Source organism: Rhineura floridana, chromosome 10 (genome assembly GCF_030035675.1).
Source record: "Rhineura floridana isolate rRhiFlo1 chromosome 10, rRhiFlo1.hap2, whole genome shotgun sequence".
NCBI classification, from domain to species: Eukaryota; Metazoa; Chordata; class Lepidosauria; order Squamata; family Rhineuridae; genus Rhineura; species Rhineura floridana.
The window spans coordinates 75841781-75869637 of record NC_084489.1 but is presented as its reverse complement, the minus strand read 5'-3'; the positions used below and the strand labels follow the sequence as shown (position 1 = coordinate 75869637).

The window sequence follows — 27857 nt, the reverse complement described above, 5'->3', positions numbered from 1 at the left end:
AAAATGCCATAAAATTGGGAAAACAGCAATTTTGCAATGCATTAGTGAACTGATCAGCATTTCCCTCATCTCTTGAAAAGAGCAAGAAGTATGTTATTTCCTCAGAATAAGAGCTCCCTTCCTCAACATAACAGGACTTCTAATCTAATACTAAGATGTCACAAGATCAATGATCTATGTTCTAAATATGTAACATGAAATCATTTAAGAAACATTTGCTGACAAAAAGCATTTACTTGGGGTTTTCTGTTTCATAGCAACCTACAAATCACTTCAAACATTTTTCAATATAGGGCATTAGGAATGCTGGTTTTAACCTATAAAGCCTTACACGGCACGGGCCCGCAATACCTGATGAAACGTCTCTTCCGATATGAACCTACCCGTACACTGCGCTCAACATTGCAGGCCCTCCTCTGGGTGCCTACTCAGAGAGACGCCCGGAAGGCGACTACAAGAAAGAGGGCCTTCTCGGTGGTGGCCCCTGAACTATGGAACACCCTTCCTGACGAGGTTCGCCTGGCGCCTACATTACTATCCTTTCGGCGCCAGGTGAAAACCTTCCTCTTTGCCCAGGCATTTTAATATTTTAATATTTTTAATATTTTTTAATAGTTTATTATTTGTATTTAATGTTTTAACAGACAGTCATATGACACACCTTGTTATAATTGGATGATCGCTGGTTTTAAATTGTTTGTAAGTGTTTTTATCTTATGTACATGGCCAGAGAGCTTGCTATGGGCGGTATAAAAGTTGAAATAAATAAATAAATAAATAAATAAATTTAAGTATGTATTCCATTTCCATCATGGCACTTAAGGGCACATGCATCTAAAAACAAGCCAAAATTGAAGAACAAACTCAATTCTGGCCTTTCTGGTTAGTTTATCTAAAATGTAGGCTTGTAACCCTCAATAGAGGAAGTTCTGTTTAAAAACTTAATTATTACATCTATTTCATCGACTGACCGAGCAGGAAAAAAGAGAACCTGAGAAACAAAGCTGTGAAGAGTAAATAGGATTAGGTAGTTACAATGAGCGTTTTCAAACTGATGGGTGAGTTTCAGGTCTTAAATCTTTGGCCCTGTTCTCCTGATACGGACAAGATCGGCTGATGGGAATTTAAACACAAGGGGGGGGGAAACCATTGATTGTAATCCTTAGATAGAATTAAAACATACACACATAGTCATGAACAAGCTTGACGTTATGCTTGCAGTTACAGGAGCACAAATCTCAATTATCTCAACAAGTACTAAATAGTACTGAGCAGTTGGATCAACCAACCCCCCCATACAGGTTTTATAAAAAAATTAAGCAATAGCAGATGTCAGCACCCTATTACACTATATAATATTAATATTTATAAACATGAGTAAGCCATTCTAAGGTCAAACTACATGTTAATTGGAAGATTTGTGACAGCGTTTTCCAACTTGTTAGGTTGTATTTTTAACTAAAATGTAGCCGTGAGCGGTTGCCAGCTGGGAAAGCTGAACTTTAACTCTTTCATGCCAAATCATTTTTCCAATTTCCAATGGCAAAATGCCCCCATGCTGCTGTTTGTCCCCTAGGAGAAAATTATAGATGCGTGTATTTTTGTTTTCCCTGCACAACACACAGTAGCATAGGGACATGGAATGATATTCTGGGGCTATTCTTCCAGTGCTGCTGCTACATTTCCATCATTTTAAAAAAAATCTGGTGATGCAATCACAGATCTCCTATGTCAAGCCTGAAATCATAATTTGCAAAAAGCTCTCCTTATTTATGAGGCGATTTTGCTTATGAGATCAATATTATGCTTCACCCAGGAGTTTTGGGACCTTAGCCGTAGCCAATTCCATGACATCAAATCCACATTTCATATTTTTGGTGTCTGTGGTCCACTATGTTTCAGCACATATTACATTGACAAGGATCCCAAAAGCTACTTCAGGTGTATCCAGCATCTTGGAGATGGCCATTGCTATAATTTAAAAAGCAGCATGCTACTCAGTAGGGTGTGTTACTGTTCAAAGAACCACAGGTCCAAAGACCCTTTGGGAGGATGGAACTAGTTGTGCAATTCTAGATCTCATCCAACCACTGCTCATATGAGCGAGTGGCTCCCCAGATTGAAAGAATTGGCAAAAAACACATCCCTGAATCCACCTTTCAATTAAAAAAATATAATACATTTTTTTAAAAAAAAAACAGTATAATTGTAACATATGCTGGGTGATTCTTGTAGATAACAGTTCAGTTTTATTTTGTTTCAAAACTTTAGCAGATGCATATTGAGAAGTTCCCTTTCATCTATATGACATTTGGAAATACTGTGCTTCTTCATAACACAGTTTTATCTTTTCCCTCCTGAAACACACACCAAGGCAAATATGACAGCACACAGACCTGGCTAATGGGAACAATGGCCTTGGGGAAGGAGGTGAGATGGCCTGTCCTGTCTGGAGTCATTGGACATCATTTCCAATGAATGCAGGATGCAGTATGTCACAATCTAGACCAGGGGTGGGTCAAAGCACCTACTGGTATATCTCTGGGTGATTTGAAATAGATCAATAAGGATTTCTGACTCCCAATTATTTAATAATAGCAACAACAAAACAACTTTCCCATCTAAATTAGATGGCTGAAATGAAGAAAGCTAATCAGACATGGACTTTTATGTGAGAGGACTGGCAGCTCACTTTAGTTCTAGTACTGAAAACAAAATCCTTGAGTCAGAATGTGGTCAGAGGCACCCTGCTCTTTAGCTCTAAACTACATGTCTTTAGCAACTGAATCTAGTTGGTGGATCTTAGGGATCTTAGGGTTCTCATTGGTAAAAAAAGAAAAAGTAGCCTGAGGTGTGTCCAGTCCAGGTCTGTTGTACTTCAACTCCCATGGCCAATGGTCAAAAATGACAGAGAGTTATACTCCAGCAACATCTGGAGGGCTACAAGTTAACCACTCATGGTCTAAGCAAATGGTTTATCACTCAATAGCTCATCACTAAAACTATTCTTGCACTGGATTACTTCAGACTGCTGGTGGCACACTGAATGTATGAGAATGCTCTTTTTTGGGGGGGGGAATCCCTGCACATGGAAAACCAGTATGACCAGGTTAAGGATAGACTATAACAGGGGTAGCCAATGTGGTGCCCTCCAGATATTATTGCACTCAACTCTCATCATATCTTGCTATTGGCCATGCTGGCTGAAGCTGACAAAAGTGGTAGTCCACAACAGCTGGAGGGTACCCTGTTGGCTACTCCTGGACTAGAACCTGCAGGCTGGTAGAAAACTTTGGGTAAGATGTTGGATTACATGACATTTTATTTTGTCCTACTTGTCCACTCCTAACGTGTCTAAATAAATGCTGACATTTCAAGCATAGCCACCAAAATAAATGGGCCAAACTTTGCAACAGAACAGAACAGGCAAACTGAATCAGTGATGAGGTAAATGCCACTGTCACAGAAAAAATGCTTCTAAACACTCCACTATTTGATAAATCAGGAAAGACCACTCTTGGCCTTATAGTATAAATCAACTACTGTCAGAAAGATGCTGTTTGAGCACTGCAGACATCATAATGAGGAAAGACTGGTCAAACGTATCATCAAGTTAACAATAAGGCAGACATTTGCAATTATTACATTCTAGTGAACAGAAAGCAGCTATGGAGAAGACACATGCAGGTTAGGATTACTAGTTTGCATAAAGAAATAGCTGGGTCACTTTCTAATTTGCATGTATTACATCACTTCAATGAATGTAAATTTTTTAATTGCCTGTTATCTACTACTGATGTGGAGCAAAACAAAGAGACGAAAGGTTATCAGTTTTACTAAAGATTGGCAGTGCCTAGCATGCGTATGTTCTCAGAGAATATCCAAGATGGCAAAAAGCTCCACTTTATGCTAATAAATGAATTTACAGACTCCTGCCAAGATTAAACGAATTGAAAATAATAATGCATGCCTTTATTAACTTGCACATTTTAAAATTCCAAATGCTAAATATATTTGGGAGGATATGGAGACAAACTGTAACAATTAGCAGTCCACAACTCAGTTCAGCTGAAATGCAAGAATCTAAATAGATGTACAGCCCAAACCCATTAAACAACTGTAGATCTCATGACACTAACATGAACAATGGCAGCAAAAGTGGTGCTGTGTATTTGGTATGTATTGCAAAACTGTCCAGCTTTGTTCCATTTTGTACTAAGGTCCTTTTTAAAAAAATTGCAAACATGCAGGCCCCTATCTTGATACAGGCTGCAGTAAGAAAATACCGTCCCACTTTAATGTCTTTAGGTCACTTAAAGACGCTGTGCTGTATCCACCCCCCTCCTGACTCTGGCAGTGCCACACCAGCATAGTAGGATGATGGAAAACTAGTTTGCTGGATCAGGCAACAGAGGGAAACAATTAACAGGATCAGATCTTGGGGACACTAGGACAGGCAAGCAGTGAGAAGCATATCAGCAAGACTGATATGATACAGGAAGTCAGAAATAAAAGTTCAACCCTGGCCCTTCTGCTGCTGCACTGCTGTAAGCCAAGAGCTGAAAACCCAAGAAACAACCTTGGTTACAGCTTGTGGTTTGTCTGGAGTGAGACCAACCAAAAGCCCAGATTCAGATGACATGCCAAGTCAAACCATGACTTAGGTCACAGCAGCAGCAGAGAAGAAGCAAAGCAGCTGTGATCTTCCCTCTGGGAGCCTGTGTGCTTGTGCTAAACCAGCCTTACCCAACCTTTGGGTCTCAGATGTTGTTGGACTACATCAGCCTTGGCTAGCATGGCCAATGGTCTGGAGTGATGGGAATTGTAGTCCAGCAACATCTGGGACCCAAAGGTTGGGAAAGGATGTGTTAAACTATAGTTTAGTGCTACGTGCAAACAATATCACTGAGTAGGTTCCAAGCCAAGAAGCATTAGTCAAGACTGACAGAGGAGCCTACCAGTGACCTCTTGCTGTTTCTTTTTACTCTGAGTCACTGTAGTAAGGAAGTGATTGCTGTCCCTTTTAAAATGTCTTTAGGAGTACATAAAGTATTTGGACTGGCAAGACTCAGGTTCAAATCCCACTCAGCTATGAAAGTCACTAGGTGGAAATCCTCACCTTCCTCGAGAAAAGGACAAGATAAAAATGTGAAAGATAACTAGGCAGAGAGATGGAGGCCAAAGAGGCTTTGATAGTCAGTTATGTTATTCTCAGCTATGCCACATTCTAGATCGGTGGGGCATGGAAAAAGTCCTAAGAGAAGAGCCAAGGTGCAGCTATATGGAGAGCTGCAGCAACAGACCCAAAGCCAGAGTCCGGTACCAGCACCGAACCAAAGGTTCAAGTCATAACACTATGCTGGTGCTGGTGTAAACCTTTCAGCCAAATTCTATAAACTTTTCAGCCAAATCCTCTGAACCACAGAAGTTCATTCACGATCTTAGCACCACTGGGATCAGTCTGCTCAAATTGAAGTTAACTAATATAACCCAGCTGGAAACATCAAACAATAAAAGTTTAGTATAAAATGTTTAGACTGCTTGGGAATAAGTTTTTGAACAATCCCTAAAAGGCATCTAGAAGTATCAAGTGCAGAAACGATAGAGAAGTGTTGTTAAATGAAATCATGTCATGCTAAAACATCTTGAACATCAAAGCACAGCTTCTTCTTCTACAGTCCAGAAATTATCATTATAGAGAGATAAATCAGAAATGGTTAATGAGATCATTTTAGAGAATAAGACTGCAAACGATTGGCTCATTGGAATAAATACAAACCATTTTCTGATTAGCAATAGTTTAGAATGTTAAGACTGTATCTACACAGATATATTCAGGCTTGATCAACTAATTTCAAATATATATACATGTTATGCCCTCACAAAAATCTCATTTTTCACTGTAACACAGCTGCTCCAGCAAGCAAGGTAGTGAGCTGGTCTACAACGTTTCACATTTTACATGATAGTAAATGTGACTGAGGATCACCTGAACCAAAGCACAATTAACTGCTCTGATTTTGGTATCATGCATGCAAGGACGACTAATCAAAAGAAGCCCAGAAGAACCATCTAATCTACCTTGTTTCGACTTATCATAAGAGAACTGCTGCAGGGGATCAGATCAAACCACCCCCCAAACCTGAGGTGTTTTAATTCCAAATCATCTATCTAAGATCTCTCCCTGCCTGTCCCCAAATTAAAATTGATTGACAATTCTTAAACTGGAGAATGCCACACTGAATACAAATACATTGCTATAATCATATATCTGAATTTTTAAAATATTCATGTCATTTTTGCATAATTATGTTGCCCTCAAGTAAATGCTGATGTTTAAAAGAATCAGGTTTTTATTTTTAGACACTGTTATTTTATTCTTCTGTTTTAACATACTTCATGCATATGCTTATGTTCTGAAAAAACTAGATTTTAATGAACAACAACAACAACAACAAATAATGCCCTACCAGTTATTAAGGGGATAAGAAGAAGAGGTTAACCATGATCCCATTATTTCTTGGGAAGATATGTTATACAAATAATATATCTGTTCTGTGTGACTCAACTCAAGCTGCAATCCAATACATGTCTACTCAGAAGTAAGCTCCTATTGGGTTCAATGGGACTTACTCCCAGGTAAGTATGTATTGGATCGCAGCCTTAGTTTCTTACCAGTTTAGCTGCGTATTTTTTCCGCCGCTATTGAGATAACATGACATTAGATTGAGACTTCTTTTATTTAGTTTGGTTTTGAGCAATATAATATTTGTGGCTAAGAACTAGCCAAGTTCATTTCTGTGTGTGCACATTGACTGTTCAACAAATGCTAACTTAGTGCATATTTATCTTAAATGCATGGTTAAATTTAATATGCATAAAACCAACACATTTACAGGACCTCTGAGAAATTGTTGTTGTTATGTGCCTCCAGGTCGACTACGACTTATGGCGACCCTATGAATCAGCGACCTCCAAGAGGTTGCATTTTGGATACTGTGTTCATAGGGTTTTCATGGTAAGAGATTAATTTTGTTTAAAACTAACGGCAACATCAGATATAGTTTTGTTTTCACAACACAATGTTTTACATCTGTGAACATACACGGGGGGGGAGGGAGAGAGAGAACATTTTCCAGAAAGTAGGATACTACTGAATCATCACTTTTCTCCATTTAAAATAAAAATTATATAGGATGACAAAATTATTACTAATATACAGTATTGATAATATATTAGAACATATTGTCCTAGAGTGCAGGACATGGAATAATGGGCTCAAGTTGCAGGAAGCCATATTTCGACTGGACATCAGGAAAAACTTCCTGTTAGAGCCGTACGACAATGGAACCAATTACCTAGAGACGTAGTGGGCTCTCCGACACTGGAGGCGTTCAAGAGGCAGCTGAAAAGCCATCTGTCGGGAATGCTTTGATTTGGATTCCTTTATTGAGGAGGTTTTTATTTATTTTTATTTTATTTTATTAGATTTATATACCGCCCGACTAGCATTAGCTCTCTGGGCGGTGAACAACAGAATATAAAAATACAAAACAGGGTTGGACTTGATGGCCTTATAGACCCCTTCCAACTCTACTATTCTATGATTTTATTATACAATTACTCTAATTAGTCCCTGTCCCTATTCCTGAATATTTAAAAAAAACACATTTTTTAACAAAATCTCTCCTTTAAAAATGATAATGGAATGAAATAAATATGGTTTTGAATGTCATTACAAATTTCAGAGTCTACTCTCAGTGAAAAAATTTGTATGCTGTGTTTGAGCAAACTGTCATGTTAATCACATTCCTCAGTGGTGGCTTCAATAATAGGTAAGCTGAAGGGTAGGTGTTTTTTGTTGTTGTTAATGTAGTTGATGGGCTCCCTCCTCCCTTTCCAACACCCTAAGAAGAAAAACAGAATTCCCATTTACTTTCATGACCTCCGATTTAAAAGCAAAGATTGCACATTATTTACTACTGGATGATTCCCCTGAAATTTAATGAGGACTAAGTACAAATATGACAGATGTAATTATCACAGTTTTATTCTGCACAGTCAGGGTCTCCTTGTTGCTGTAATTGCAAGCTTTTCATACAACTGCTGGCAGCAGAGTTATTACCATAGTATTTGATGTTATTTCAGAGAACAAGAAAGAGGGCTTCCAGCTCAGTTTTATTCCAAGGGATTTCAAAATATCCCTTCTTCCCAGTCCTGCATTAGAATAATTAAAAAAAAAACCAACAAGATACTTGATCAGATCTCTCAGCAGATTTCTTTCCTTGTTGCATTTGAGTGCACGAATTCAAAACCCTGGGTTTTCATAACATACTGGGAGGGATGGGAAAGTGGGATGGGGGCCTGCTAAGCAGTTTTGAGGAAAAAAACATGAAGGCAGGTGTCCAATTCATTGTCTAGTGCAGAGAAGGGGCCCCCTCCCTGCCTCTGGCATGTATTGCTTTCCTCATTTAGACTCAAGCCAAGGTTGAGTGAGCCCCAGCTGGAGGCTGGACCACTGACCCTGAAGCTGGAAATACACAACTATAAGCACACCCCTGGAAGCCTCCCTTTTCAAGGCCTGAATGTAATTGCTTTATATTACACTCTGGCTTCATCAGGCATCTCACATGCTGAATGGGGTGGTGGAGGAAATAAAATGTGCAAGCCCTATTCATAGTTTATAACTCTAGCATTATTAATTCTCCATTTGGAATATGTGGCAATTCTCACTTAACATCCAAACACTGCATGGCACAAATGCACCAAATATGACATTTTATTGGCATGGTAATTACTGGAAGCTATTCAACTGGAACATGTTTATTTATTTTAAAAAAATTGTAGATATGAGGAAGATCAAATCACTGCTATTTCAAAGGAGTCCCACATCTGGTATGCTTCTTTAGCAGTTTCTCCCATCCTTGGTTATCCCATCAGTATGAAAGTTAACAGGTGCAAGGTTTCCACTGAGAACTTGTCTAATTGCATTTACAAAGTAATATTACCTTGGCTACCATGAAAATAGTTCATACATTTTAAATATGGAGCCATACCAGACAATTGTGGCACTAAAGAGCTATTTGTTCCTGCCAATCAAGGCACAAGAAGCTGCAATGGGGTTGGAACTAGAATTTTAAACTATTGTGCTGCTATCCTAAAACATGATTTGCTCTTGGAAACTACCAAGGACCAGGGAACAGCTTCTGTGACACCCAGTTTTTAAACCAAGATAAAGCCGCGTTGAAATACCTACTTTAGCCAAACACAGTTTGATTTAGGTGAAACTGTAATGGCTGGAAAAATGTGGACTGAGGTGCAAGAAATGGGAGATTACACTAGATGATTCCAGTTACCCTATGAACTCTAAAACAATAAAAAGGCTTCTGATTCTGCTGCAGTTCACTTCCTGCAACACCACAAGTTTTGCTAGTCTGAATTCTCATGGCTTTTCTAACCAATTTTGTCATGAAATAAGTATGCAGTGTCTAGTTGGCTTCAAAGAGTTCCATGTGCCTTCCCTCAAGATAAATACTTTTGCTGAGGAAATATACACTTTATATTAGGCTATTTTATACATATTAACAGTGAGCATTTTAGGTTGTTTTTACACTTTTAAAATGTCTGTTTCTGTAAGTTACTTTGAGTTCACCATTCTGGGGAAAAAATAAGCTAAAAAGCAACTAATACATATAAATAATAACAGCAACATCATAATGCTGTCTTTCCCCTACAATATTTTTGTCACCAAGAAAAAGCAATTCTTCTCACAGCTACAGGAATGATAATGAACAGTATGAACAATCACTACATCCCAAGACATAGAGAGTTTTACAGAAATCTATAGTGGGGAGCGGGGTAAGGAGATTGTACATAACTGCTATCAGAAGCAGGCAAACTGCTGGTGAAAAAAGGCACAGGAAGACAAATAGACACACTAATAATGTTAGGGTAGCAACTGCAAATAGTTTTGACAGAAAAGGTGAACTGTCAGATTTTAAAGTAGCTTTCTGGTTACCACTACTGATAATATAAAACAAATCCAAGAACAATTCGCAACATAAACATTTTCTTTGGTAAATAACCCCTGAAAATATGTGCTAATGTGCCGTGCATCACAATTAACCTTTTACTTGCATCAGAATTAATATTTTAATTGAGAAAAGGGAAAGTAATTTATTTTCAATATTATACTTACAATTGGACTTGCATTGATGTAGTCTGAGCTGTCATGGCTGTTTTCAGCTTTCAAACATATCCTGCAATGATCATCTTAAGAAGAAAAAGAAAACATTAAATCATTATGCATTCATGTGCATGTTAAAACAGGTCTTTTAAAGAGCATGTTTGAACAGAGTAATACTGTTTGGCCTATCTTTGGCATACTTGCTTCTAAATGTAGAACTTTCTGAAAGTCTAATTTATATAGTGAGAACCATATAAAAACATCCTTGGTATTGGACTTACTATGTTGAGAAATAATAGATACTGGGCATGTGCCTTCACTGTATTGTTTTCAGAGCCTGCTATAAACATTTTATCAGTAATTTTAATGTATATTTTGTGCTTAGAGGTTTTGATGATGAAGTGGTATATAAATTCTAAAAATAACATGGGCTGAGTTTCAGATTCAGTATCCCCTACTAAGTACATTAATGATGCCAGATTGTCATACAAATTTCTTCCTGTTTTTCTCTGTATGAGCAAGACACTTCTTAAAAAATCAAGTTTAGATTAAAGGGATTTAAGCTTGCTCTGGATCCCTATGATTCCGTTAATCACCTAAATATATATATGAACGTAATTGTGATTAACCAAACAGAGGTTTTTATTGTATTAACAAAACGTTTCAGCTTCCGCCTTCATCAGCTGCTAACATACAAATGCTGTTACCAAGGTGGCAGTTATAGAGCTTACGTTCATATAAATAATAAATAAATAGATAAATAAATAAATAAATAAATAAATAAAAGAAATCAGTATGCTTTTTTGTTTTGCATAAGGAACACAGAATCTCCTGGAAACACCTATATCTTGGCAACTCTTGGCTCCACTTTTCATTCCAAGCCCAACACAGAAAACAACTGCTTTTAAGCTTATCTGCTGAAGCCAACGGGTGCTCATTCATTCACACATGACTAGCTCAAGCAGTTCTAATTACAAGCCAATATTATTATACACTTTCTGGATAAAGGTGTTTGTATCCAAAAACTAAGCCATAGTTTTTTCCAACAAATGCCTAGCATTTCTGACCATGTGCAAGAACTTTACATGCCCTGTTGAAATGAATACCTTTACATGAAATATGTTATCATATTGGTGAGCAGTGCAAAGCAGTCACATATTCTGCAAGCAGCATCAACCATGAGAGGCCTGAAGCACATTATAAGACAACAAGATAGGTCAAGACAATATTAACTGCTAGAATTTCTAGTATGAAGTGGCTGACACATTTTTGCCTTCTCTGGCCAATTCTATGTGGATAGGGCATTGCCTATGGGCTGCTCTATTTCCTGTGCCATTTTTGAGTGATTTAGCTCATTCTTGGAGTGGGCGGTCAAGAGGAGGGCAGGCTCTGATTCAGTCGCACACTATCTGGATGATTTTTTGTTTGTGGGTGCTGTGGGTTCGGCAGCATGCCAACAACTGATGTATCACTTTTCTGACTTAGCAGGGGAACTTGGGGTCCTCTTGGCCACAGAAAAGACTGAAGGCCCATCCCCCGTGTTGACCTTTCCTGGTATCGAAATCAATACTGAGGAACAGTGCTATAGGCTGCCCAGGGACAAGCTTGACCTATTGCAGGTCAAGCTCCAGCAGGTTTCTAGGGCCAAGAAAGTTTCCTTGGCAGTCTTGCAAGAGCTGGCTGGGCATCTGAATTTTGCGTGTAGGGTGGTATCACCAGGCCGGGCATTTCTCCAGCGAGTGTATGATGCTATGGTTGGGTTTTCACGACCCTACCACAGATATCACGTCACGGCTGCCCTGCGTGCTGATTTAGAGGTGTGGCTGTCCTTTTTACAAGTTTTTAATGGGGTTTCCTTTTGGAGGGAGGACCTGCTACTGGAAGCGGAATTACAGGTGCAGTCAGACGCCTCTGGGGCGTTTGGTTTTGAGGTAGTTTTAGGGAATTCATGGTGCCGGGGGGATTGGCTGGAGGCTTGGATTAAGGATGGGCTAACCAAGGATTTGACGTTTCTCGAATTCTTTCCCATCGTAGTTGCTGCCTTTCTCTGGGCAGAGAGGCTACAGAACTCTACTGTCCATTTTTGGTGTGATAACATGGCCACAGTCCATGTTATCAACTCCCTCACATCTAAGAATCCAAAAGTTATGGGTCTAGTCCGAGCTTTTGTTCTCCGGTGTCTACATTATAATGTCTTATTTCAGGTGATGCATGTGTCGGGTATTGATAATGGTGTTGCTGATGCTCTGTCATGGAACCAGATGGAGAGGTTTCGACAGCTGGCATTGCTGGCCAGGGCTCAGCCGGAGGCCATGCCGCCCGAGATTTGGGAGATTGGAGAATGGAGTTGGAGAGGGCCATAAGCCTGTCCATTGCACCCAGCACACTGGCCAGCTATCAGAGAGCAGGTAGGGAGCTCCAGGAGTTTAGGGGCAGCAGGAGCTACACCCGAACATGGCCTATCCCCGTGGAGCACTTACTGGAATTCCTGGTGAAAGGCCGGAGGAAGGGCTTTTCTGTCAGGACGCTGAGAGGTAAGCTGGCAGGGCTTTCATTTTTAGCAAAAGCGGAGGGTCTTAGTGATTATACAGATGATTTTTGGGTCTGTCAGATGTTGGCAGGCTGGGCTCGCGAGAGCCCTGCTGCTCCTGCTGCTCGTTGCCCAATATCACCCAATTTGTTAGTAGGACTTTTAGGGCATTGGGAGAGCATATGCTCTTCCCGTTACGAGGTGCAGTGCTTTATGCAGCGGCCCTCACCTTATTTTGGGGGGCTTTTAGGGTTAGTGAGGTGGTGGCTGGGTCCAAGGCGGACTTCTCACTGCGAGCACTTCTGTCAGATGTTAGTTTACAGGATGGGTGTGCCACGGTTAACTTGCGCTGGTCCAAGTCAGATCAAGGGCACAAGGGACGCAGGGTAGAGCTGGTGGCCTCTCCTGTCTTGGACATTTGCCCAGTAAGGGCATTACACTGTTTTTTGGCTGTGAGGGGACAGAGCCAGGTTATTTGTTTATTCATGCTGGGGATTCCCCTCTCACTAAATTTCAGTTCTGGGCGCTTACCAAGCTAGCATTAAAGGGTTTGGGGGGTAGACCCTTCCAGTTTTGGGACCCATTCATTTAGGATTGGTGCTGCATCTACAGCGGCCAGTATTGGACTTCTGGCTACGAGGGTACAGGCCATCGGGAGATGGAGATCAAGAGCATATCGAGGCTATATTCAACCCTTGGAGGAGCCAGGAGGGCATAAGCCCTAACGGCTTGTACTTGTTTTGTTTTGGCAGGTTGCTGGTGGGGAACAGAGCGGAGGCGCATCATAATCTGTGGCCATAGCATGATCTTCTGGGTGGGCCATAGGGCCGCGAAGTCACGTTTTGGTGTGCAGCTGGGCCTCGGTCAGTGGGCCACGGTGCAATGGCTGGGCCAACAAGGGATGCGCTGGGATGGGCTCCTCCCCATGTTATTCCAGCATGGTTTGGTGCGGGCTGTTCCACACGTGTTGGTCATTCACCTGGGAGGGAATGACCTCTGTTTACTGAAGGGCAAGGCCCTTAGTCTGCAAGCAGGTGAGGACCTGCAGTTTATCAGGCAACGTTGGCCTTGGGTTAGTCTGCTGTGGTCAGACATCCTCCCACACAGGGATTGGCGTGGTGTGTGGGACCCCAAGGGGATGGATAGGGCTCGGAAGAAGCTCAACCGACAGCTTCGGTTGGCTCTTCTTGCTCATGGGGGGTTGGCTTTACATCACCCCAAAATAAGACACACATGGGCTGAACTTTATAGGGCAGATGGGGTTCACCTGACAGATGCAGGGAACGACATCTTTTTGAACAACCTGCAGAGGTGTCTGCGAGATATTCTTCTCGGCAGTGGGGTAAAGGGGGACTAAATAGAGATTTGTCCCCCTTTTGTGGCGGATAGGTGAGGGAAGGGCAGCTTGGTGGCCCCCTTAGGCACCTTTGAAGGTGATTGGTGGTTCCGGAGGCCTGCCAGGAAGGGATTTATGGCCCAAGGGCAGGATGTGGACTGCTTCTGGGGCCTTCTTAACTAATCCACCCGGAGTTGTACGGCCCCGGGGGGTGGTGACGTGGGTAGGCTCCCCTGCTCACCTAAAGGTGTGGCTGGGGTAAGGGGTAAGATAAAAGGGCTTACACTTGTCCCTGCAGGGGATGGTCGCCTGAGAGCTGTAAACAAAGTCTCGCTTATAGATAGTTCCGCACCTAGGTTTCCCTCTGCGGGTCAGTTAAAGTTCTGGTTTTTTATAGTTCAATAAAGTGGCCCTTTGTTCAACCCAGTTTATTGTGTCTGTGTCTTATTTCAACCCTCAGCTGCAAAGGTCAAGACAATATTAACTGCTAGAATTTCTAGTATGGAGTGGCTGACACATTTCTTTGGCAGTCTCCTATCATTGCAGCAATAAGCAAAGGGAAAAGCAAAAAAGAATGAACTCAGCTTAAACTATACATACATGCTATCACATCTTGTGAGCGGTTCTTCTGGACATTTTCCTCCTTATGTGCAATGGTAGTTGCACTGGGTTCAGCCTGATAAGCACAAAGTGCTTCCCATTCTTTCTCCAGACGATTCTTGTTCTTCAAGTGGTCTTCCATGTAGGACTGCAATTAGAAAATTTCATCAGAAATAATACTCTTTATACATGCAGCACTGTGCTATTCCAATTAACACATGAATGGACTTTGTTGTTGTTATGTGCCTTCAACTCGATTATGACTTATGGTGACCCGATGAATCAGTGACCTCCAAGAGCATCTGTTATAAACCACCCTGTTCAGATCTTGTAAGTTCAGGTCTGTGGCTTCCTTTATGGAATCAATCCATCTCTTGTTTAGCCTTCCTCTTTTTCTACTCCCTTCTGTTTTTCCCAGCATTATTGTCTTTTCTAGTGAATCATGTCTTCTCATGATGTGTCCAAAGTATGATAACCTCAGTTTCATCATTTTAGCTTCTAACGATAGTTCTGGTTTAATTTGTTCTAACACCCAATTATTTGCCTTTTTTGTCATCCATGGTATCTGCAAAGCTCTCCTCCAACACCTCATTGGACTTAAGAGGACAAAATACTTTGGCTCAGTTCCAAAGAACTGCTTGACCATAGCTGTGTCCCTAGGGATTTGAATTTCTCAAAACAGCAGCCTACATAGCAAGCTAATTTTTAAAAAAATGTATAGCTTAATAGCGTTTTCACATTAATGCAATAAAACAGTAAAATTTCTTATTTCCTTCCCACCCTTTCCCATCTCTCCTACTCCCCTTAGCCCTCATGCCATTTTCTTTTTCTTTACATGTATTTTCATTTCTGATGATCAGTTGTTTGACATGTTATGTACTATTCAGGTTCATGTGCTCAGATAAGATAAATGAGCATCAATGCTCTGCTGGGGTCCCAGATTAACACCCACTGAGGTGGAGAAACAGTAGTATAGTGGCAAATTCAGAAGTGCAGGGTCCCTTCATGTTAGTTGTAGGTATGCCCTTCCCCCTTTTTTTGCTGTGGGGTTAAGAATGAGATCCTTGTTAATGCCTTCTCCCACAATAGATATCCCTAGGAGACAAAGGCATGAAAGGAGAGAGTGTTAGCTACTGAGAAGACTCTTCTTAGTGGCTGACTCACTTCCTTATATTCTGACTGGCTCCAATCAGCAGGAAAGGTCAAGGAAGCATGTTGGAAGATTCTTCTCAGTGGCTAAGACATTTCCCTTCCATGCTGATTGGCTCCCAGGATGCTGGAGACATTGGGACCCTGCTGGAATCCTGCTCCCAAAAAGGTAAAGGGCCTAAGACCCCCTGAGACCCTGGACAACTACACTCCTGTGGAGAAGTCAAAGCAGCTGGACACCTACAGTGCAATACCTACAAATCAGGTTATGATATTGGTGGGACAAAGCAGGGGAGAATAAACAAAGAAGGAATTCTGTTTTTCAGAGTAAAAAAAACCACCAAAATCTTTGGGCACACTTAAAGGTGCTTGAGTCAAGATCCGTGAAGCTCTGCTTCTGACTTGCACTTCTGCTTTTCCAACATCTGTGAAGTTCAGAGTTAGATGAACACGAAGGTCATGGGCTAAACTAGGCATGATGTTAAACCTGTGTTTGCATTTAACATGCAGATTTTTAAAATGCAAATTTCATCCGTGTGGGGGGGGGAGTGGGGACTGATAATTAACAGGATCAGGGCAGGAATGAGCACCTGGCAGAGCAGGAGAGAATAACGCAATGAAAAGGAACTACCATGGTAAGACAAAGCAAAACCAACTGAAGGGAAGATCACACTGGACATGTTCAGTATGAGCAACAAGAGGTTGGTTTTCTGGTAGTTCAGAGCAACACCAGACACTTTTATACTGACTGGAAGATTGTCATATGCTTACTCCTATTCAAAACCTGTCAGCCTCTAACTGAAACCTAGGAAATCAAATTCTTCTGCAGTTTTAATTAGTCCTTTCAAAGTCATTAGATAACTATTGCTAAAAGTGTAATGCATGCATACTCCTGTTTCAAACTATAGGCTTATGATAAAGAAAGAAGTTTATATTTTTTGAAATGCAACATCAGGGGTGTAGTTGTCCAGGGTAGCGGGGGGTTGTAGACCTGTTACTATTGATTGATTGATTGAGTGATTGAGTGATTGATTGATTGATTGATTGTACTTATATACTGCCCCATAGCCAAAGCTCTCTGGGAGGTTTACAGTAACTAAGCAGGGTCCCAGCCAGGTCCCTATGTGTGATCCCATGAGAATGAAAATGGAGCGACTTCCGGGAAGGGTGACTTAGCCTGTGCCTGCTTTTGAGACGGGCTCCTGCCTCAAAAGAAGCTTATTCAGATATATCAGTCAGATTTTTTTTTTTTTTGACTGATTAAACTTCTCCCGGGTAGGGAGAAACGAAGAGATTAACCTCAAAGCCTATTTTTGTTGGGACGACCAGATCTCATTAATTTATGGGACGAGGTCCAGCCGACGAAGGTGGGACGGATTTTCAACAACAAGCTCTATCTGATAAAGCGAACGTTCATCTTATCTTCTAAGAGAGAACGCACTAACAGGCAAGCACCCTTCTTTCTATATTTTTCTTTTACTTGACTTAAATTGTTGCTGTTTAAAAGAGATTTGCCAGATTGATCGGTTTTTGACATCTCACTGGGGAGCCATAACTTCTCTCTGCTACTCACTAATTAATAGCTTATCTCTGTTTTTGTTGCAAAAAGCTGTCCTGGATTTGCATTCTAAAGATATACACAGAAGAGGGATTTCTATTCCAGATTTTTATTTTGAAGAATATTATATTGTCTGAGACTACTCTCTTTTTGGTCTATTTTATTTTGACGAATCTGTTTCCTGACGACCGCCATTAATTGTTTCGATCCTGGGAACTGCATTTTGTTTACTTAAGCATGGAGAGATAAGGCTGTCTGCTCTGTTTATACTGTGATGTCACCAAGTTTGGAGTATTAACCCAATTGTTGCTGAAATAAGAAGTGGTTTTCCTATATTTTTCTTTTAAAATGGCAATTAAGAAAGTGGCTGAGAATCTGGAAATAACTATGTTTCAGAAAATAATGGATGAGATTGAGATAACGAAACAAAACCTGCGACAGGGTTGTAAGGAGCTGAAAATTGAATTGAGTAAAATGAAGCAGGAGATTAAAGATATAGGGGTCCCTGTGAGAGAGGTGACCCTGGAAGGGGTCCCTGTGAGAGAGGAGACCCCGGAGATTGGAACAAACGTGGAACAGGAAAAAGATTTGGAGTCTATGGACTTTAGAAACAAAATCTATTGTTTGGAGACACAGGAGATTAAAGACATAGGGGTCCTTGTGAGAGAGGAGACCCTGGAGACTGGAACAGGGGTCCCTGTGAGAGAGGAGACCCTGGAGACTGGAACAGGGGTCCCTGTGAGAGAGGAGATCCCGGAGATTGGAACAAACGTGGAACAGGAACAAGATTTGGAGTCTATGGACTTTAGAAATAAAATCTATTGTTTGGAACTCAATGTTATCTCTGAAGAAATTAATGAAGATTCTAGAGATAAAGTTATCAATGGCATGGATAATCTTCTGGACTGGATTGATGTGATGGAGCCCAATATAGAGAAAATCTATGGAATTAACTGCAGCCATGTGACAATGGAAAAACTTTCAAGAGATGACCCAGTGTATTTTGAAAAAAAGAACAGAGATATGATTTTACAGCAGTATTTCAGCAACCTATTCAGAATGGATGGCAAGAAAATATTTGGGATAGAGGTAATTCCCATCAGACTCTTACTATATGACTATGGCTTTGACAGCAAGATTATTATGGAATACTGATAATGGAAGATTGGATACTGAAATTACTGGACTTAACAAGACTACTGAAGATGGAAGATGGAAAATGGAACTAATAGGGATAATAGAACAATGGCTACTGAAATTACTGAACCTAACAGATTCTGATGTGATGGATTAATTGAAATGTTTATTTTGACTATGGTTTTGACAATAAGATTATCATAATTAGTAATGAGATGGATTAATCGATATGCTTATCTGGAAAAAAAAATTGATAGATATATTTCTTAAAGAATTGAAACCTCTCTTTGACTTTTTGTGGAAAGAATAAAGTAATGTTTATGAGATTTGATGATTAAGTAAGATAACTACTGGAGGAAAGTGATTTTATAATATGACTTAAGAGACAGGATTGTTATATATTATAGACTTATAACTGATTTGATCTTTGACAAATGGGAAGTCAATATTTTACTCTTTATTTTTTATTTTTGTTTTTTTTTTCTTTTTTTTTTTTTGTTTAACTATTTTTGATTTTGTTTTTTGTCTTTGAATGTTTCATGATTTCGTCTTGTATGTTTTATGAAAATCTGAATAAAAATTATTGAAAAAAAAAAAGAGAATGAAAATGGAGCGTATTAGCTGCTGAAAACAGTCCTTGTCCTTTTGTGCTTATTGGAGCCAATCAGAGTGAAAGAAGGTGAGTCAGCGACTGAGAAGACTCTTCTCAGTGGCTAAAACACAACCTTCCCTTTCATGCTGATTGGCTGCTAGGGATGTCTGTTGTAGTGGAGTATGGACTCATGAGATAACAGGGAGAGCAAGGGAGGTGAGGTAAAGTGGAAAAGGGGATGCGTCTGTGAGGGGTGTGGTGTGACTATTATGGAGGGACCCTGCAACTTATGAATTTGCCACTACACTACTGTGCAACATATAACAGAACTGTTAATACTTTTGCTGACTTTTTTTACATGAAAAGTAGCCAATGAAGGGTCTAAAAGGGATGAAAATACTTATTGATCTTTTCATGATAAATATTGTTATGGAACGTTTTCAGTTGTGCATCTTTCAAACTGCACACAAATGAACAAGTCCTCATGCAATCTCTGACCACAGAACACTATACTCATTAATTCCTGCCAGTTTGACAGTAGGAAAAAAATAAACACTTCTTTGAGTTTGAGATGTCATCTTCCTCTTGTATATCTTGAAACATAACCAAAAGGAAGAAATATTTCAAACTTCAGAAGAATTTCATAAATAATTCCAGCCTTGGTGCATCTTCAAAAAAGGACACCAAAGAACTGAAAAAGGCACAGAAAAGATGACCAAGATGGTTGGGACAGACTGACTATCTTCTTTATGAAGAAGAGTCATCCATTAAATCTTATAAGCAGCAAATATAAGTACCACTACTTCATATTATGCATAATAAGTCCATGAACCTGAATCACAACAGATACTGTGATCACCATGGAGAATCTCTTTGTAGTGATCTACCAGTCATGATAGGCAGAATTATCATTTGCTGGGAATTAAGAGCAAGAGGTGGATATTGCCATTGTGCCCTGAAAGTTTTGCTAAGACAGTGGTTGGCCTCTATTGGAAGACTACTGGTTTGACTCCACGTGACAATTCTTATGCTTTTGCTCACACCACAGTCCTAACACATGGTTACTAAAATAATTCCACTGATTTAACTGGAACTTACTAATTATTAAATTTTCATCCAAACCTTCCTTCCAAATGAGCCCAGGGCAGCCTTCAAATAAACATGCCCAGGATTGCAAAATATGAAGTTATGCCTTTTCTACGGGAAATGGAAATGCTAATGAAAACATTAGTTTTTACTTTTCTTTTTCACCAGTTTAGTAAAATTTTGATATTAGCTTACTAATTGTACAATGAACAATATCAAGACTGATATTCCTTGGAAATCAAAACATACATCTGTTTGTATGAAAACAGTGTCTGATGTATAGTCTAATTTTCTGTAAAACATTCATGCCCATTTGCAAGCTGGTTTATGGAAATCATATCTGCCAAGGGGAGTCAAGCTAAAAATAGAGGCATTTGCAAAAGTGGGAGAAGTGTGATAGGAGCACACATTTAATGCCATTGAAATATTTTGGATTATAAGATTTGTTTCAATGGAGGCAGGAAAAAAGGCTGGTCCTTGAAACCACAGTATCACATGTGTCTTTGGTGTTTCTAAAGTTCTATGGCACAGTATTATTTTGATGTGAAGGGATTATCCCATTAGAATAAAAGGCATTTGGCACATATAAGAGAAGATGCACTTAATGAAATAGATTTCCAGAGATTATACAACAATCTTTTATGGAAAAAAAGTTATATCTTCAAAGCTTAAACCGCATCTGGTATTCACTGCCCAGTAAGCCTCCTGTATTTGTACAGGACCCTACATTACTATAAATGAAAGTTTGTTGAGAACACCTTGATCTGCCTTTGAAACCAGCGTAGTACTGTCTTGGTAGTCAAAGGTCCACCTGTTGAAAATTCTCTGATCTGTGCAATTACTGTGCAGACAAAGGAGCCCATATTTATGGCAACTGTGTGGGTCTTTTCACACATGCAAAATACAACATAGAAATTTGCCTTCTACCGAGCCAGATCATTGGTTCATCTAAACCAGTACTGTTTACATGTACTAGCAGTGGCACTTTAGGCTATTAGATCAAGGTCTTGCCCAGCCCTACCTCGCAATACCAGGAATTGAATTTGTTATGCAAAAAGGTGTTCTACCACTGAGCTACAACCCTTCCCCATTTACTTAAATTTCTCCATGCAAATGTGATGAGATCACATCTTATTTTATTTGAAATCATTTCAAGGAGACATGATGAAATCTCTGTGAGAACTAGTTTTGTATGCAACTGATTAGCAGGATGAATATAGAGAACCAGCTTACCACATGTTAGGGTTTTCTACTACATGGTTACTTGGTCATCTGTTTTCCTACACACACCTTATATTTTTCTCCTGCCCTAAATTCTCCTTATTTTATGGGGTAAATTGTGAGGTCTTTATGTGGTAAGGTTCCCCCACATTTTTAGTGGGATAAGCTGGTCACAATCATTCCTAGAAATGTGGCAGATGGCAGGAAAAGTGCTGGCTTCCGGCATTTAGGCTGCATTCACATAAGCTTGGTTAATTTGCTACAGTCCAGACACGCTAACAACTTCTGTGTCCACCCATCTCTGTCAACTCATGCTTTTCATAGAGTGGATGTTTACAGAATGGAGAAAATGGTACCTGCTTTTCTCAGGTAGCTGCTTTTCCCACTTCCATAATTTCTGGTTATGAGCGACACTGGAAACTGACATACAGAGAAACCTTAAGATTAACTAAGGTATTTGTCTATCCAAATTTTGCTTTGCTTATAGGGTTTGGGAAAAATGTTTAGTACTGCATAACTATTATGCTCCTAAAAGAGCAAACAATAACTAGGCCTGATGTTGAACATGAATTTCAGACTAAAATAAATTTGCAGGCAAGTTTTTAAAAAAAAAAATCCAAGTGCCAGAAATGTTTTTTAAAACAAAACCTGAGATGACACTTCACTTTTATACCTAAATCACACATTTTAATCTTGGTTTCTAGAAGCATACTTAATTCCTAAACAAGATTTTTGTAGACAGAAATTTAGTTAATCCTGTGGGAAATCCTGGCTCTGTAAACTTAGCAGATATTTATCAACTGAAACCCATTCAGCAAATTCAGATGCCACAATCTATATTTCCAGGTTCTTTAGTGTCAAACACACAAGCTTTTTCTATAGAGTGGCTCACAAACTGGTGGCCTCCATTATAAAGGCTTCTCCCCCCCTTTTTTTTATAACACACACAGTAAGCTTCCCCAAGATACCGGCTTTTAAGGTATCCCTCAGCGAGGAGTTGCAACTGCTGTAGCTCCTGCTTTCTATAGAGCTCTGCAACAAATCCCATTCAACTCCCACTAGGACATTTGCGAGAATTTTCTCATTGTTTACTTCTACTTTTTTTGAAACTGGGACATAGTGAAGCTATACCCCTGTTGTACTATAGTTTATATTCACTTTTGCAGTTAAGATGCTTCTTGCCCTTAGATGACTATCCTAAAAATGTTTCCAAACAGAAGGATTCACACAAGTGTCGGGCAACGAATCGCCAAGTCTGATATCTGCAAATAACACGGGGTCTATGTGAGGCGTCCTTCCCTGGCTCTCCCTGTCAGGTTCCTACCTGCTCGTGGTTACTGCCTGTCTCTAGGCACCACCAGGGACTCCACCAGTCTGGACCGCACTCTCTTATGGTTTACCTATCCGCTCTAGCACAGATCTCAACAGATCCCCCTGCTAGGCAACCACCAGTAACATCCCAATACTAGTATTCCCAGAGACTCTGAATACTGGTATTGTTATTCTCTTCACTGCTGCCACCATTTGTTACAGTTCCCCTTCAGCCTTGGTCATTACCTTACCCTCCCTTCTGGTCTGTGAAACCCCAGCCAAGGATCAGGCCTTTGGTAAACCAAATTAAGTATTTATTACAGATAACAAAGCTAACAAGATTAACAAGATTTCTTCTTAAGGCACATAAGCATATGGTTTTACTCAATACTAATCTGAACTCCACCTCCCTCCTGGCAAACAACTCTCTAAATCCCACCAAGCAACCCACTCAGTTCTCTTCTCCCCCCCCGATTCCACTCTCACTCTTCCTTTTATACATTCAGCCATTTTAAACACTCAGCCAATCATCTCGCATTCTACTGCCCATTCACTCCCCCTCCTCTTTCACTCCACTTACCATGTATCTTCTAAAACAACAACACTTACCATATATACATTAATATAGGAACATCACAGTCTACGTCAATCCCTATATTTCATCTCCAAATGGGCTATGCAGGATCAGAACAGGAGGCAAATCCACAGCTGTGCCAAACCCCCACACTCGTGAGTAATTTCGTCTCTGTGGTGCATCTTACTGTGCTTCGAATACAGATACTTCCATAGCTGAGGAGGCTCTTGTCTGGAAGCACACTTACAAGGGCCATACCAAACAAGGCTGCTTTGTCATGTTAGGAGAGGAGCTGTCCTTGGTATCAAAGTGTGTACGGAACACACTCGGTTCAAGGCAGAGATGTGCTTTTTTAAAGTGAACTGGAGCATAAAGCATTATTAATAGGAATGGAAACATAATGTTAAAAACCTTGAATGCTATAGGTTTGCTCTGTATTTGAGACCTGCAATATCAGAGGCAGTATGCCCCTAAATACCAGTTGCAGGGGATCATGAGCAAGAGATTGCTGTTTCGTTCATAGTCTGCTTGTGGGCTTCCCATAGACATTTGCCTGGGCACTGTGAGAACAGAATGCTGGACTGCGCAGGTCTTTATTTTGATCTCGCAGGGCTCATCTTACATTCTTATGAAACTTGTTCCTAGAGTCTTGCTTAGGTGCCAATCTTTGCTCAATTCACTTGCATTTGGAGATTTCATTACTGAATACTGTGGGTGTTAGGGACTCCATGCCATATGGAACTCTTTTCACCCTCTAATGTTGTCCTTTTTGAGGTTAAGGGGATGGAGAAATCGGGAGCTCTCATGGGAGCGCCTAAGCCATAGCTCAGTGGTAGAGTGCATGCTTTGCACTAAAAAGGTCCCCGGTTCAATTCCCAGCATTTCCAGGTATAAAACTCTGGAGAACTGCTACCAGTCGGTGTAGATAATAGTGAACTAGTTGGTTAATGGTCTGATTCAGTATCAGGTTGTGTACTATATTGCCCGTGCTGTTTGACCCCTCTTAATGGAGCTGCAATACACTTCACATGATACTGTCATTGAAAACTACAACTGTGGCAGGAACAAAATGTAGCAGCCCAACTCTTGTAGGTATGAGAAGCTATATCATACTGGTTCTCTTCTGCTTTCATTTGTGGTTCTTCTCCACTCCATTTTATCCTCAACACAACTCTGTGAAGTAGACAGAGATAAAGCAACCAGGCCTAACAGACCTAATTTCTTACCTTTGTTATGAACCCTACAATCAATTGTAACAAAATAAGATATTAACACAAAATTACCCCCCCCCCAAATCACACTCACATATAGTGCACATTCTGTGACCTATGGAAAATAATTTACCCCCAAATTTGCACAGTTATTCTCAAAAAGATTTTTGTAACTGTAGAATCTGGAATTTTATTCACAGAACTCCATACGGTAGGGCTATTATTGTAAGGTAACATCCTCCAAATACAAATGATTCCACTCTGCCCAGCCTTCCTTGTAACTGACATTTTCATAGAAAAATGAACTGTACAAAATTTGCTATTTTACCCCATACATGTTCACTTAAGCACTACATTGGGTGTGGGGAACCATTGGCCCTCCATATGTTGCTGAACTACAACTCCCAGCAACCCTTACCATGGGCCATGTATGTTGGTGCTGATGGGAGTTGTACCTGCATGACATACTTTCAGGCTCCAAACTGGTTTCTTGTTACTTGTTGCAGGCCTCAGAACTCTCTTGATTTATCTGATAGCTAGATCACCCCAAACTGACAGTTAAAGTTAAGGTAAGGATGTGTTAGAAATTCATTCATTGTTTGCAATATCAGCCTTCAAATCTTGAATACAGGCAAACATTGCTATAGCAAAGTTTTATGAAACCACAACACACTTACATTAATGAGGCATATTCTGTGCATTTATGTTTTATGTGTATAGTAGAAACACTTATCTCAGGATAAAATACATTAATATCAGTTTTACGAACATAAAGTAAGTTTGAGGAAGTACTGGGCCAGTGACAAAACCACAGCCTTTAATTCTTAATGGCTGCTTATGCCTTTGTAGAATTAGCACATGGTATCAGTCACAATGGAGGACGTCTCAAGCCAGCCAAACCCTATTCAGAGATTGGCCAGCCCAACTAATCATGGCTCATGGCAGGATTTTTTTTAACCTTTTGCGATGGCTGTAATTACACACACAGTTTAGCCATCATGGGTCATCCATATAAATTGCAAGAAGACAACCCTATTCTGGATCCATCCTGGGCATGGGCAACATCCAGCTTCATTTTACAAGACATTCCTTAGGCTGCTTAGGTTGCTCTCCTAGTAAGTCTGTCTCTGATGGTTTTGAGGAAGGCTGGGGGCAGGCAATCAGGATAGGAGGAAGGGGCTTGGGAGGCATTAAGGACTGCTCTATTTGCCTGGCCCATGCATTCCTGGAAAGGAAAGAGAAGGAATCGTATGATTGGCCCAGTTCGCACTTCATATTAAAATTTAGCCATAATTTAAAACAAACTATGGTTTAATGTGAATGATGTGCTCCATGGACAAAACAACCTAGAGTCTGGCTTGTCATGTCATCAAAACCTGGGCTCATGGTTTGATTGAAGAGAAAAAGTTACAACCCTGGCTTCAGACAAACCCTTGCTTGTTTTGTCTCACTATGACAACAACAACTAAAAGTGGCTAGCATCTAAAACCAGAGAAGGGAAAAAGAAGGGGGGAACCCCCAAAATGCTAGAAAAAATATGTTTTATTTGTAATCCAAACCCAATGCGTTTCAACCTGTGTGTATTTAGGCCTTCATCAGGGGAACAACAGCCAGTGTGAAGTGTCTTTCCGTGAGCAAAGCTGCTTTCATTAGTACTAACTGTACTAATGAAAGCAGCTTTGCTCACGGAAAGACACTTCACACCAACTGCTGTTCCCCTGACGAAGGCCTAAATACACACAGGTTGAAACGCGTTGGGCTTGGATTACAAATAAAATATATATTTTTCTAGCATTTGGGGGTTCCCCCCTTCTTTCCCCCTTCACTATGACAACAGCAGCAGGAGTAGAGGAGGAATGACCATTAACTTTTTATCAGTGTGTCTCAGTACATTGCTTGTTCAAAATAAGCCACAGTTTAACTATAATTTAATGTGATGTGCAGTTTATTTAAAGCTGCAGTATATAACTTGAGATGTAGCTGCTTCACCAGTCACAAAGGACACTTCTGTCACAATCAGTGATGCACAGCAACTTTAAATAAAGCTAGAGGCTTCTACTTCTGCTAAGGACAGAGCATCTTCTCCTGCAACCCCCTCAGTTTCCATCTACCAGCAGTGATTATTGCAAGAAACTGCTTTTTTCTCCAGAAATCCAAACAAAAGAATCAAAGAGTCAAACAAAATCCACATTTCTTCTCATAAGAAAAGTAACACATGAAGCACTGAACAATCTGTAGCCTCCTGCTGGGAGGAAGGGCAGGATATAAATCAATCAATAAATAATGACACATTAGAAATAAACATTTTATCTGTATGTATCTACTTGAAAAGAGTCATCTCCATGGAAGCAGCTCACTAATTTAAATTGGCCCATATTGACATTAACGAGTAGCCTCAGTTGACAAATTACACACTGGAATTGCTACTAAATTTTATAAATGATAATGGCTTTCATATTTTGACTTAATTGAAAACAGACTTTTAAGAACTGAATCTAGTAGCACATGTAATTCTAAGTTGTTGAACTTTCTTCCCTCCCTCACGTTGGTAAAGATCTAGTGCCTCCAATGCTACAAGCTTTGTGTGACCCTATTATAGCTTCATATGATCTTGGCAACATCGGTACTTAATAGGGTCACACAAAGTGTGTAGCAGTGGCTAAGACAAATGTACTTATTACATGCTGTGCTCCTCAGATGATGCAAAACTTAACTTGCCATTGCTACTATGCAATGTTTCTGCCTTCTAACCAATTAAGATGGGAGGAAGTAGCAATTTTTATTGGGCTTGATGCATCTCAGAGCAGGAGCTGGGTTGAAAAAATCTATTAAACAGAATTAAAATTGAGACCCATTAGCTCATGTTCTGCATCTCGCAGATGAATTCATCCCCCAAAGGCAAATTCAGTAAATTAACACTTTTGTCATAAAGTGTCAGTTGCCTTTCAACATATAATATATGCATTTCATGCAAACAGAAAAAATCCTCCCTCTTTCCACAATTTGTACCTTCCCTGTGAGATCTTCTGACCCTTTTACAGAATACATTAAAAGCATTAAAATCTGTTTCCAGGGAGGTCACATAGGAAAATGTTTTGTATGACAGCACATTGTTTTAATTATCTTTTCTCTACAAAGCTCTATGGATACCGACGGCTGATTTCCTCCTCCCTATCTGGAGAAATAATGGCTATACCATATCCTTCAATGAACTTGATATTCTACTTTTTAATAATGCATCATATATCTGACCACTTTCAAAACCTTCTTGGCCAGCCAACACAATACTATGATGGGGTATGCCAATCACTATATCAAAGTACCACAAACTATGTCATACCATACGTATTGAGACATTCATAACAA

At 40.1% G+C, this 27857-nt stretch overlaps 1 protein-coding gene across 1 annotated transcript in view; it reads right to left on the bottom strand.

The window, feature by feature from the left end:
• The window catches only part of PTPRN2 (protein tyrosine phosphatase receptor type N2), a 1065701-nt gene that overhangs the window by 77558 nt on the left and 960286 nt on the right, over positions 1-27857 (bottom strand). The window contains exons 15-16 of the mRNA XM_061585692.1: positions 14653-14800; positions 10199-10272 (exon numbers count right to left, since the gene is read on the bottom strand). Of these exons, the coding sequence (XP_061441676.1) occupies positions 10199-10272; positions 14653-14800 (222 nt within the window). The remainder of the gene's footprint in view (positions 1-10198; positions 10273-14652; positions 14801-27857) is intronic.